This window comes from Ursus maritimus, unplaced genomic scaffold, assembly GCF_017311325.1.
Source record: "Ursus maritimus isolate PB19 unplaced genomic scaffold, ASM1731132v1 scaffold_31, whole genome shotgun sequence".
NCBI classification, from domain to species: domain Eukaryota; kingdom Metazoa; phylum Chordata; class Mammalia; order Carnivora; family Ursidae; genus Ursus; species Ursus maritimus.
In genome coordinates, this window is record NW_024425675.1 from 11246180 (window position 1) to 11260473 (window position 14294).

General features: G+C 47.9%; 1 protein-coding gene across 1 annotated transcript in view; it reads right to left on the bottom strand.

The window, feature by feature from the left end:
- Nucleotides 1-240: 240 nt before the first annotated feature.
- The window catches only part of KIAA1217 (KIAA1217 ortholog), an 83203-nt gene continuing 69149 nt past the window's right edge, over nt 241-14294 (bottom strand). Inside the window, 7 exon segments of the mRNA XM_040645325.1 lie at nt 241-2250; nt 2959-3081; nt 3639-5243; nt 5356-5433; nt 9241-9360; nt 12470-12634; nt 13340-13503. Of these exon segments, the coding sequence (XP_040501259.1) occupies nt 1756-2250; nt 2959-3081; nt 3639-5243; nt 5356-5433; nt 9241-9360; nt 12470-12634; nt 13340-13503 (2750 nt within the window). The 3' untranslated portion in view covers nt 241-1755.

Below are 14294 nucleotides of genomic sequence, written 5' to 3' on the forward strand. Positions count from 1 at the left end.
GAAGCGAAGGCCCACTAACAACCAGGCGCCCAAGTCATAATAATTTACCCTTTACACCAAACCAAGTTAAATACTCTGGAGGCAAAAAAGACTAACACGTTCTTGCTTGGGATTCATCATCTCGGTGTTATTCGCACTAACCGTCCTTCCCATTTGCCAATGAGCACACGGAGAGTCGCGTTAGCTCGCCCACGTCCCCCTACACCAACAGTGTTTGTGAAAATTGAGAACTCCAGAAGATCCTAGTGACAAAGACGGTTTATTTCTACTTTACTTCTACTGGAAATTAAAAAAGGAAAAGTAATACGAGCCCCTCTGGTCAACGAGGGTGGAAACTCCGTACCCAGGTTTGCTTTCTGTCGGGCAAGCCCGGGGTCAGCCGCAGAGAGGGGTCAGCAGGTTACGTCAGAAGGCACCACACTTGCAACGCATTTATCAGGAACTCCTCAGGAATCAGAAAAGCAGAGCTTTCCAGAAACCAGTTCGCGTCCGGTTACATATCACTTACAATGCCCTCGAAACCCAAACCATTGAACTCGGCGACAGACACGTTTGTTCTCTGACTAGGAAGTAGTTCGAGGGACAAGGTACAAAAAATAACAAGCATGCAGCCCTTTATTTAGTTTTGCAAAGTCTCTGCTTATAGTTCTGTATATTACATGACTGTGTTATACAAATACATTTATTTACAAAAACACTCTAGCTGTGCAAACTCGTTGCTGTTTAAAAATGTACGGGGAGCCCCCATTTCTGCCCGTCCCGAGATAGAGTTTTAAAGCATGCATAAAAATTAACTTTGGTGTGGGAAACGACTCTGTGCGGTCACACACAGTATTTCGGATGTCTATTTATATATGTACAAAAGTTGAGCGGTTGACAGAACCGTACAGAAGTGTACTGTTAAAATCCACAATGCAATAGTGTGGGTTACCAGGTCTCCGAAAACAAAGGAAGGGGTTCGATACTGCAAGGAAAGCAACTAGAGAATCCCAATATGTTATAAAAAAAGAAAAAGGAGAAGAAAAGAAAAAAGAGAAGGAAAGAAAAGCAAAGAAAGCTCGCTTGCTTGGGCTGCAAATGATCATACCTAATTTTCATGGCAGTGCAACAGGTGTGATAAACTGCCTTCTCCACGGGCCTCGGGCTTGGCTGTGCAGAGGTTCTCGGGCATATCGTCTAGCACGCTACTTTCACAGGTACAATGCTATAGTATCAAAATGTTTTTGGCAAAAAAGATCTCGAAAGGAACCATGAAGTTTTGACAAAAATAGAAATCTGTAATAAAGCTAAATAACACTAAAATAAAAGGAAATATTATAGTATCTGTTTTACAATTTGTATAGTCACCCTTGTGTAATTCTCTGTTCACGTCTAGTCTCCGTAATGAAAAATATTTTTGTACAAAACATACTAAAATTCTGGAATCATACATGTTTTACATGCTGAATACATTTCCCCCCATCTCACACGCACCCTTCTCTCCCGCCAGCCACTCTTTTCGTAACACATGCTTACTTCATGTAACAGGTATCGAATATAGACAGTAAACACTATGTAATTACAACAGCAACAGAGTAAAAAGTCAAACGAGCTTTACTGAAATCTATTCATCCAGTATTTAGCACATACTTAGCGTGAAGCCTCAAACAGTACAGCAATACGGTACATTCTCTTGAGAAAACAGTTGTTGGAAAAAAAAAATTTTTTTTTTTTTTTTAAATGTAACTCCGACTTGTGCCTAACAGGATTTGGCCTTTAAGAGGTTTCTTTTGCTGTGGATGGGGTGGCTTTGCTTGAACTTCCGTTCTGTGCCTTGTAGCTGGTGAGGCCGGGAGTGTGGATGGTTCTGATGCTCTTGGCACCTTGATTCAGTGAAGTGGGGGAGGCGGGGGAGGGCGGGGAGGAGGAGGAGGAGGGAGGGGCTGCTCGGCCGTTTTGAGTCTGCAGTGAGAATGAGAGATGGTGGCCTTTACCTGCATGAGTGGGGCTCTGAAACTTTAAGGAGCCATTAGAGACAGAGGGGATGAGGGAGGCAGACGGAGCAGATCGTCCTGTCTGGGGGCTGAGAGGGTTAGAAGTAACCGGTGGTTTAGTAGTAGGTGGGTTAGGCAAGTTAGAGCTGTCACCACTAGAAGAGGGCAGAGAACTGCTTTTCCCAGAGCTGGGAGAAAGGGCTGGAATCTTAGAAGCAGGTAAGGAGGGGAAAGTAGGCTTACAGTCCCCACCAGCTTTCTTAGCACTTCCATTAGCCTGTAAATAAAGATGGCGGGAGACAGTTTGTCAGAAAGCTGGTAACACGATCGGTTCACAGGGTCTGGCAACACAGCCCTTCTGAGCATCATTACCTAACAGAGACCAAACCAAACCAAACCAGTTCAAGGCCTGAGCTAAGTCCTGTTGTACTGGGCCTGGCAGAAACCCCCAAAGGACAGAGCGCAGGATGTGCAGAAGAGGGGGAAAAAAGGAAGAACAGGTGTCGGTGAGAACAGGCATATCATCCCACTCCTGTCCCAGGTGCCAGGCTGGCCATGCGTCTGTGGTTACTGGGCTGGGGCTGGGGCACCGTGACGGACAGTTAATGTGCCTCTAATGCAGTGCGGTCAGCATATACGTTAGTACTGGTGACTTTCAGGGCAGCTCAAGGACAGGTCCGTCTCGGTTTCCCAAGGTGTTCTGATGAACCACTACCTTCACCAAAGAAAAGCCAATGGGCCTGGCACCTTGCGTTAACAGTTAAACTTTGGAGTCACAAAGTAAAAGATGTTTTATTGCGAGCATGCAAAAGCGTGGTGGAAAGTGTAACAAAGGTTTTTTAGACTTTCTTCATGCCCCAGATCCAAGATGTCTATGTAAACCATATCTTACAAAGAAAACACAATATTTGGTATAAACTAAGTCAGCGACTTGCTTCTTAACCGCAATAGCGTCCATCCAAAATTGGGTTTAAGGTAAAACTACCTGACGATATTGGCGGGGATCCTGCAGTTTGGACTGCTTGCCAGGCTTGTCCAGGCTTCCGGGTCTGCTCTTGGAGCTCATGGGGACTGGCATCCTGCTTGTCGGCGGGGTCCCAGTGGAGCCCTGGGGGGAAGGAGCAGCGGGAGGGGAAGAGAAGGAGAAGCACGTGAGCGGGTCATCGCCGAGGCTCTCCCGCCGTGTGCAGAGAAGGTCAACGTGAGAAGCCACAGCCCTACATGCAGGACAGATCTAGGAGACGGACATCAGGAGACACCACTGGGGTTAATTTGAAGAATCAAACAGAATAAACTGCTCCACTACTGATCAAACCGATTTTAATGTGAGTATCAGAGCAATCATTTCAACAGCAAATGACCGACCCAGCGTCCTTGCGTTTACCCAACACCAATCAGCAACAGAGGTAAAAAGAGAATCGATTAGCTGTTAGACACCTAGTTGTTGTTGTTTTGAAGGTGAGGGAGAAAGTGTGAGAGAAAGGGATCGTGGCGAACAGACAAAAAAACCAAAAAACTAAAAAAAACAAAAAAAACCAAAAAAACAAAACACAATGAGCCACCTGAAAGGAAGCAAGTCAATCACAAGACACCTGTTGCTAATGGTGATTATGGCAGATGTAAGAAAGCAGCTGGGTCTTGTCACTTTCCATCAGACCAAGATACCTTACGTGAAGCCGCAGGTATGGACGAGGGGGGCTCTGGGGCAGTGGGAGCTTCATCCAGAGCTAGCAGGGAGCGGGGAGAGGCCTCTGGGGCCATGTGGGGTGAGCTGGCAACAAAATCTCTGTGGAAAGAGCATGAAGTATCAACTAGGGCTTTTGGACTCATTTCACTGATGGTGGTTTCGAGCTGTTTGATGGTCTGCTCCAGGCTGTCCAGCGTCCTGTAGGTATTCTTTCTAATTTCATCAGTTCTGGAAATCAGAGCTGTGCTCTCCGGACCGGGTGGCTCTTGCCTCCGCAGCACGCTCTTGGGGGTGTCTTCAGCTTGGGACCTAGTGATTTCAAATCGCTTGGCTTCCTTGTGCTGCTTCAAGGTGCCGTCCTCCTCCTCCTCCTCGTAGACCACCACCTGCAAGGTCTTCTTCCCCGTCTTGGTTCCCGTGCGAATCGCCTGAGTGAGGGCCGCCAGCTGCTTTTTAGGGAATTTGAACTTAAACTTCTTCTTGGGGTTTTCAAACTGGTCATCTGCCCCATCGCCCTTGCTTTCTGAACTTGGAGTATCTGCTTGGTTGAACTTGCCCTGCTCCCTTTTATTCATTTCCCGTCTTCCTGATGTGTCAGCCTCGGCCGACGGGCAGGGTGGCTGTAGTTCACGGTCAGCCTGCTGTGCGGGTCCGCGGCTGCCGGAGGCCGCCTCCTCGGGGAACTTTCCGGACCTGTTGCTCTGCACCGCTGGGTCTCCGTTTTCCTCCTCTTCCTCCTCCTCTATCTTTTCCTCTGTCATCATTCTCTCTAATTCCTCATCGCACTCCTCGAATATGGTCGAAAGTCTCTTATACGCGGACCGGATGTCCATGGGTTCGTCAAAAATGATGATAACTGGTTTCTTGTCCAGGCACACGACTGGCTCTTCGTTTTCAGTTCCTCCCTGTTGGGAAGTTGTCTCTTTTTTGGCGTCAATATTAACCGTCTGTACATCTTCCCCCTTTTTGCTCACGATGTCGCGGACCTCCCCACTAGAGAGCACCTGCACTGCCGTTTTGGTAATCATGAAGGCAATGTTGTCGGGGGTCGCATTTTCCTCAGTGGGAGAACTTGGGGTCGACTCCCCGTCCTCGCCGGCGTTCACGTTCGCATGCCGCGCCCCCTTGGGTCTTAGAACGACCTGGCCGAACTCTGTCATGGGAACCCCTTGATCTTGAGTTTTGACATCACACGGGCTCAATTCAGTTGACCTAGTGGGAGAGGGAAGGTCACACCTATCCATATTTTCTGGTCCTTCTAGACTCATCATCTCCTTTGCTTTTCCATAATTTGTCTTTTGCTGCTCACTGTCAGATCCAGGGCACTGTGGTCCAGGGCTCTTAGGTCCTTTGTCTATTTCAACTTCCGACGGACTCGTGCCAGGGTAGCTGGAGTTGACCCTAGACACATTTTTCTGGGAATAGTTTCTACTGTCTCTAAATAAACTCTTGTTGGATATGGAATTTTCCCTTTTTAGGATGTCTGTTTTGTACTCTGAGGTTCGTGATGCCTCAGAAATACCATTCCCCATTGCCATTTCCCACCTAGGATGGTCAAGAGGTCCGAGAGCCCCTGCGGTAACCTGAGAGGGACAATGGAGGAGGGAAACCACACACATTAATCAGAAATGGATCTGCAAAAGAAGGTAATTAATCTGCACGGTATCAGTCGGAACACAGATCTGCTAAACTCACCTTTCGGGATTCCATTTGGGGGCCATTTTCATATTCAACATCAGATTTCCGCAGGTCTTCACGGAAAAATTCCAAATTCTAGTAGAATAGTGTAGGACATGTTACTCCACAAAACCACAGCCTCCCAAAGTGGACTATCACTAAATTGTTCCTTTAATTACACTTCCAAACCATGCGGGCCAAGCACATTTGTTACACACAGTCCAAAGCCTATAGAGCTCTGTTTACCTTGGACTGCTTTGCTCTCCAACTTCCAAAAATGCCCTGTGTTTGCACAAGACGAAAATCTCAATTAGCAAAGTATTTTAAGGATTTCGAATTTTGCGAGGGAGCAGTTAAGAGAATAAAGGGACCGATTCTGCATCAACACGTCCTCTTTCCAGCATCTGGCTGTGAGCCTAGCAGAATCGAACACGGGAAGAGGGGTGTGGCGCTGTCGAAAGTACAATTTCTCCGTAGGCAGAAGATTCTGATTCTAACCCAGACCTGCCACTTAACTGTGTTACCTTCACTTTTCTGGGCCTCAGTTTTCTTGCTTATAAACCGAGGAACTAGACCAGGAGATTTTCCACGTCCCTTCCAGCTAGGTATTTCAGTACTATCTCTGCTTCTCTTATGGAAATTGTCCCATAAGGACTCTGCATTTGTTGGGTGTGATAGTTGGAGATGAAAAAAACCCATAATCACTCCCCGGTCAAAGGACAGATTAAAAAGGTTCTTGCAGCATTTTGCACTTGGACTTGCCAAGTAACGTGTCACGATAACCTTCAAACTAACACTACCCAAGGCGATCAAATCCAAATTCAGAGTGACAGTGTTGTCAAAATGTCTAAACACTTCCAAAGCAGACACGTGAGACTAAAATGATGGCCGTGACATCATAATTCAGCTTTTAGTCCCCCAATCCTCCGACATGGAGCGAAGGTCCATTTCTGAGGCCCTCACCAAGATTCAGGGCGTGAGAAGCCAGCGGTGAGGACCAGGTGTGGCCAGTGCTTGACCAGGAAGCGTGGCCTTTTCCGGCACGTGTGTTTCTGTCCCCTCGGGCCCTGCTGTGACACTAACCCTAGCTGGGCCTCGCTGCTTCCCAGGCACTGCCGCCCTCTCTTCTTGCTGCCGAAGCCCGCGAGGAAATGGTGCTCTTAGATGGGGCACAATCCCAAGGAGGTTGTTTGGTTAAAGCCACGACAACACAACAAAGCACAACAACCAGGCCCCACCAAAGTGACCCCAGAACAATCCCACCGCCGTGTTACAAATGGAAAGAGCGTCCATACACATTCAAGGAATGACACACGAACAACAAAGTCAGTATTAATCACATGGAAACACCGTACAGGATACAAGGGGCATTAGCCACCCAACACCTCCTGTTTAACTTGCCCTCCTCCCGGTAAGGCCCCCAAATATGTGCAAGGATTCAGCGGGTGTGGTTGCACAAATCATGTCTAATGTGGGATTTTAAACTTGGATTATTAAACAACACATACAGTAAAAGGTCTTAAGAATAAATGAGGTTTTGACCCCAAACATGGAGTTAGCGTACCACGCTAGGACTCGAGTGAGAATTTACCCACGAACTGGACAAGGAATTGATGTGTAGGACACCCGTGTGGCTGACCTTCTGCTGACCCATTTCCTGGGGTTGGGCTGGCCTCTGTCATGATCGGTCCGAGCCCATGCCATACCCCTTGTTAAGTATTTCAAACGTCACGCAGAGACATACATATGTTAAAACAGATGTAATAGCAGGAATACTCCGAGGAAAGCTAAGATAAAGATGTCAAGGGTAGGTTTCACATGACCTGTCATTTTGGTCACTGGGCTAGAAAAAAGAATGAGCGTATCAAAGCAGGTGCGATAACTTTATCCAGGGCGGCTTGGTCGCAAATGTCACGTAACCTCACAACGACATCTTAGATGTGATCTCAGATGGTCAAGACTCTGCATCAAAGGTAATTAAGCCTCTTAATACCTGTTTACAGGCCCTGATCTGGATTGTTCAGGCAACTGTGTAGCAGGCTCAAAAATGAATATGGGCAATAAACCAAAATCAGAGACACAGTTACAGGAAAATTGCATACAAGTGAAATACTAGGCTAGTGCTTCATGACGATAGGAGAAAATTTTAAAGAAATATTTGATTTATTGAAGAGTAGATGAATAGACCAGGGAGAGGTTAATAATAGCACAAATCTGGGGACAAGTCTGATACTCACGGTTATTATGAAATAGGTCAATCTGAGTATATTGATCTAAAAGAAGCATGTAAGTCCCTACAAGGCTCTTACTACAGACCTGCTTATTATCAGATAGACTCTTGATTGAGTTGAATGAGACTGGAAGGATATGGCTTTCTAATTGCAGGGCAAAAACATCTCACACAACTTTTTCGCCAATTAGCAAAAGTCGACGAGACAATGATTTTCTCTAGAGGGTTCTTTTCCCGGTTCCCAGGCAGTGTTTTAGCCAGAAACAGTTCCATTAGCCCAGGCATGCCGTGTGACTCAGGGTCTGCGAGGGCCTTTCATGAGTTGGTTTTAATAAGGCCATGTAGGGCAATCCCAAAGACTGAAAGAGCAATGTATTTCCAATATGGTGTCATGGGTTCAATCCAAATTAACAGATTTTCTTCATAGGAAAATCTTCCTCCGCAGGGCCTCACGGCTGGTAGCTATATGCCCCAGGACTGTATCTCTTGAAAGATTATGTCAGAACAGCCCTCTGACTTGGGATTCTCTATCTCCCTCACTGAGCTTTCTGGTATACCCACCTGGTGTCGCCATTAGGCTATACAGTGGCTGATCTGTTTGACTTTATCTAGGGGATGCTAGAACCTTCAATTTCTGAAATACACGTTCCTGGTGGAAAATGCTAGAACTTGAGTTGGTCATGATAAGCTGTCAATCCTGACATGGAGACAAAGGCTTCACTCAGGTAAGATGACTCTACATCCAAAAATCATAAAAACTCTAGATGCGACTTAAAAAGCTGACGTTCAGACAACCTGGCTGACGTCCTTTCCCTAAAGTACTTATGTAATGACAGCGTATTTTGTTCCAGAGCCTGGACCTCTGTCTTGAAGCCACTAGGATGCCACAGTGCGTATTACCGCTAAAGCTAGACTGGACTTACTGTCTTGCAAGTATAGTTTGAGAACGTGTAGTACTTAACAGAAATTCTGTCTGGCATTCTCGCCCTTGTGTGCAAATACGTGTGTGTGACTTTCCATGAATACACGTGTGGAGGGTGGCGGGCATACGGCTCTGCTGTGTGTTTTCGTCCTAGAAGCCAAGGTTTGCAGCTACTTCTGATGCAGGTGTGTTGGACCTAGAAGACGTGCGAAAAATAAGAAAAAGTGCTACATACTCGATTGATGTTTCTGTTTTTTCTTTTTCTGGAGTTCTAGAAAAATCTCGCAAGGCATATGTATACTCTTCAGTTTGGGAAGAGAATGCCTCAAATTCTGCATAGACTATTGTGTGCTGAGCGCAGGAACACAGAGGTCACTGATTAATCTCTGATTAAACCTAAGACTGTGTCTCCATTAGTTTAAAAAAAAAAGGTGAGGGGCGCCTGGGTGGCACAGCGGTTAAGCGTCTGCCTTCGGCTCAGGGCGTGATCCCGGCGTTATGGGATCGAGCCCCACATCAAGCTCTTCTGCTATGAGCCTGCTTCTTCCTCTCCCACTCCCCCTGCTTGTGTTCTCTCTCTCGCTGGCTGTCTCTATCTCTGTCGAATAAATAAATAAAACCTTAAAAAAAAAAAAAGGTGAGAGGAAAAAAAGAGAGGGCACAGAAGGACAAACGCAGGAGCGGTGTTAGTGTCAGAGCAAGGAAAGAAGGACCATCGGCCTGTGTGGCAAATGTGTCACCGCCACGTTACCTTCTTCTCCTTGGGTGGGACCGTGGCCCCCGGCCTAGTGTCTTTAACGTGACTGTCAGCCCGGGACTGCTCGGCATGACTGTTTGAATTTACATCCATAAAGGAACACTTCTGGAATGCCTGAGGGATTAAAATACTGAGGTTAACGGGGATCCAAGTGCAGCGAGGAGGGAGGAGGGAAGAGGCAGGGAGTCCAGAGGCAGGGAGGCCGCAGCCCAGGCCTGCAGGCAGGTCCCGCCAGGGCCAGGGAAGCAGCGCCTGTAAATCGGGCTCTGCACTTGGGCCTCAGGCAGCAAAGCGGAGCGCTGAGTCGGGGGCAAAGGCTTCCTTCGTGGCTGCGCCCGGCAGGATTCACGGACAGAAGCCTTGAAAGGAATGCCCTTTCTTCCACAACCTGATTTGCACTTAGTAGGGCTTCTTGTGTTGACTTTTAAAAAATGCTGAATATGTAAATGAATTGAGACAAGAAGCTATCTTTCTTTTTTCGTGGTCATTTTCTTTTCTTTTTACCAACTTTCTTGAGGTCAGAGAAATAAGGGCCCAGGATATTGCAAACCTTTGACTCTTAGAACAGAAGTAATCCTCGCCCGTTCACTGTCCCGGTAGGAACAGGGACCCCCGTGCTCCGAGGGGCTCTGAAGTGCATTTAGAATAAAGTGATGACGCTCTTTAGCACCTGGGGGTCCGGAGCGGCCTCGGGGCCGCCTGAGCCTCCAGCCCTGTCCCCGAAAACTCTTCATTTGGCTTCTAGGAGCCCGCATCGGCTCACCTGAACAGGGTGAGGGAGGCCAGTTCTCAGGCGGCCGGAAAGCACAGGCTGTGTCTCGGGCAGAGTGGAGGGACAGTACGATCGTGAAAGCAAGAAAGACGAAGAACCCCAGCATTCGCCTTCTTGAAATCAGTGGTTCTCAACTCAACTACATGTCACCTCGTTAAAAAACTATTTTGTTACCCAGGCGTCACCCAGGGAATAAGTCATTCGGAATTCATTCAGAGGCCTTTTTTTCTTTTTTTTAAAACTCCCCCAAATAATTCGCATGCACAGCTGGGATTAAAGAAGAGTTATTTAAGTGAAAAAATCCCAAATAATTGCCTCATATTTTCTTAATGTCCAATATGGTCCTTTGGAAAGAACTCTGTAGGCAGAAAGAATAACCCACGCCCACGCCAAGTTGTCCATTTCAGAACGGGTCCTAAAATATGAATGAAGCCAGTGCCTGGGGCCTTCCCGGCCTGCTCTCCCCTACACCACCTGCTCCCCGTGCCTGCAGTGCTGGCTCCCCCTTGCAGTCCCTTAGACACTCCAGTCCTTGCCGGCTCTGGAGACGCCCACTAAGGCCACTCGCCATCTCCGCTGGGCTCAGACCCTGGACTTCGGAGCCTGTGGCTTCTTCTGATGCCTGGTACCCCGGAACAGGCAGGGTGACCCACAGTTTCATGTAGGAGGCCGCACCTGCTCCTTGTCCTGCCTCGGGGGCATCAAGAGCCCGTGGGTGACCTTCTGAGGCAGCAGGTAGGGTCCCTGCCCCCCTCCCCAGCAGGAGGGCTGCCTGGCTTTGCCTAAGTTAGGCTTAGAACACTGTATTCACCAGTATTACCTAACCACCAGTAATACAAGGGGCCAAATACTCCAGTCTCGAAAACTTGAAAGCATCCGCGATCTGTAGGCCTCCGTGGAGGGAAATGTTCTCAAGCTGTGAGCCCTAAGCGGCTGGAGCAAACACACGACTTCTGTTCGGGGGCTAGTGCAGGATTATTCACAAGCCTAAAAGTCTCTGCTTCTTGGATTAGTAACTGTTCACCTCACATGGATTTAAAATCATCTAGTACTTTGTCGTCCACTTGAACCACACTGGGCCTCAATCAATTCGTACCCTGCTTTGCGGCAGACGCGACCACGAATGGTCTCAGAACATGCCTACACATCTTCGGCCAAGCCCCAAACCCCCAACAACAAGCAGGCCTGTCAATGCCAGTGTCCTTGGCCAGGGGGTCCTCACCGGGTCGCTGAGTGACGGACACCCCCACGCTCTCAACTGTTGTATGCGTCACTAACCCTAGCAATCTACGGTTCCTAGGAGTGACACTCTCTAACCATTCTGAAAACCTGCCCGCAAGCTGATTGGCGGGAGGGATGTCCCAGGCCAGTCTGGGAGTTTTAGTGAGGCTCGGAAGGGCTCACACACAGTGACAAATCAAACCAGCAGCCCTGTAAATCCAAACAGCCCAGTTTTGGCAGTTATCACCAAGGAAGGCAAAACAGAACGGCCGTGGTAGAAATGATAGTTTGCAAGTTCTCTCGACTCCATGTGAACAGAGCGGATCCGTGGGGCTGCACAGAATGACGAGTATACTGGTGAACGGGCAGCATGGTTTGGAGTCCTGTGTGGTTGTGGTCTGACCATCTGACCATTCAAAGGGAAAAAAAAAAAAATCCCTACAATAATATGCGTCAAAATAAAATAGTCTACGAACAGACTATGGTCTGGGAATTATGCGTATGTTTCTGGTTAGAGAAATTCTTAGAACGTACACCCAATGGTAGATTCACAGCGATGATTTGAATGTGGGATAAGCTTTGAGTACAGTTTCTTTACCCCATCCTTAATCCTATGAATGGACTGTGTCAATTAGTTAAAAAATAAAAATCCAAAGCCAATAAATAAACTATCGTTTCTCAAACAGGCCAAAGAAAATGGGAAGCGGAATCATTCAGCTTGTCAGACTATTTGAAAAGATGACGCTGACACGGAATGGGAGCCTGGTATGCAGGGCAGAGACCTAAGGGCAGCCATTCTAAGTATCCCAACCAAAGGATGGGACGGCATCTGAAGCGGGCCTTCGTCAGTCCCCATGAAGACAAGCCAATGCCCGGTATTTCTGACCCCTGTCTTAATTGCTTTTGAAATGAAGCCGACTATGAAGAATGAAAGCAGGAAAGTAAATCCTGTCAGCCAGAGCTAGGAAAACTTGCAACTGATTTTCTGTATGAACTTCCCGAGCTGTTCTGTGAAATGATCATTCCTTACACACGTTGTGAGGTACCCTGAGAGCCTCGCTCAGCACCATCTTGGAAAAGTGGAAGCCAAGGCCAGAAGACACAGCTTTCAGGGCCTAAGTCCAAAGACTCCTTGCCAGCTCTCTTTAGCTAATGACTCTGTGAGAGACACGGCCAGAAAGCCCTAGAGAGGGAGGCAAGGAGCCACAGTCCGTCACCCCAGCCACGTACCTGGAGTTCTGCCATTATTTTGTCTCCTTCCTCTTCTTCCTCCTCATCCTTCGAGGAGGAGGTAGTGACTGGTGGTGGGGGTGGGGTCCAGGCAGTGGCAGGCTCCTCCGTTGGACATTTTGTGGCTCTAGCCTGGGGGCTTGGTCCAGCATCTTCACTGCTTGCCTGTGGAAGATTCAGATCACAGATGGTGGCTTAACCCCTGCGGGTGCTGGCAAAAAAGAGGGCCAGACCACGAGAACACACGATCCCTTACTGTCTGGCGTGCTGGCCACCTACCTCTTCAACTCGAGTTCAGAGACTGTCACAGCCCCTTGCGTTTAGTTTGGGGTTTTTGTTGGTACAAGCTGTCATTCTGGTGAAGGGATTGAAGATTTTTCACAAAATTGTAACTACTCAACATTCAGTGCCTTTAAGGAAGGCCCGCCTGTACTACGTCTCCTGGGAAATCGTATTTCACAAACACAGAAGACAAAACTTGCCAAGTGAGGTGGAAACTAAAACCCACTGACCATCTTTCTGGACAGCCTCTCACAACTGTGTTAGCTCATCTAACTTTGTTGAGATGGTCTTTCTCTGGCCCCTCCCCCCCGCCATTTTCAATCTTGTGCCGTCTTGCTGCGGAAGTAGCTTGTGATTTGCATTTTACGTTGTTGCAGCTCAAAGTCAAGAAAGGATAAAGCTCGGGCTGCTGAGTCGAGTCCAATAACACCGGCTGCCATTTTCCCATCCGTGGGGCCTTCCTGTGATTTAGCTTAGTCAAGTCTCTCCTACTCTGCCTTATCACCTCTAAAGGAGAAGAGAGAGAACCCCGTCTAAGGGTATCATTTGAACCCAGAGACCAGTTTACCGGCGCTTAACCCGTCAGACCTTAGCGGTAGTGTTCTCCTTCCTGCTGGTGTAGACCACATCGCCGGACCTCGTGGTGGTGAGCCCTGATCCTGGCAGGTAGCTCCGCCGAGGGGGCGGGGGAGGAGGAGGTGGGGACTTACCCCCCAGCTTGTCCAAGTCTTGTTCTGAATTTGGAGAGTCTTCTGGAAAACAGTGTGTCATTGGAAAGTAATCTCTTTGCAAGATAATGTCCAGTACAGTGTATTTCTAGAAACTCAATGTACTCTGACTTAAACATTTGTCTAGTCTCTCCCTATGGTGACGATTAAAGGTGTAGACCCTAAAGCCTGACTGACGTGAAATCTCAGAAAGATCCTGCACAAGGTAACTAACTTCTCTCTGCCTCAGTTTTCTCATCTGTTCAATGGGTATTATTATAATCTTCTCCACTGGGGTGCTGTGAGGATGAAATAACTTAACATACGGGAAGCATCTGGAGTAGTACATACTGGCTTATTATAAATGCAAGTATGAGCTACCCTTAGTCAACAAAAAATCTGGGTATTACTTGGAGAGATGAAATATTGGAGCCTAAAGACAAGTCCAGGGGCACCTGGGTGGCTCAGCTGGTTCAGTGGCTGACTCTTGGTTTCGGCTCAGGTCATGATCTCAGGGTCGTGGGATCGAGCTGCACGGCGGGCTCTGCACTCAGTGTGGAGTCTATTTGTCCCTTTTCCTCTGCTCTCCCTACCCCCCCATCTCAAAATAAATAAATAAAATCTTAAAAAAAAAAAAACCAATCTAGAGCCCCGTGCACAGCCTCTAAAGCCTCCGTCCCTCAAGTCTGAAAGACAGTGTAAGCAGGAGGGGCCGGACCAGCGGATGCTACGAGAATCTGGCCACTGCAGGGCCAAAAGGCAAGCGGGGGCAGATGGAACAGGAAACAAAGTCAGCGAGAAAGTGGATTTTTGGTCATGGTTGTGTGGTTGGACAG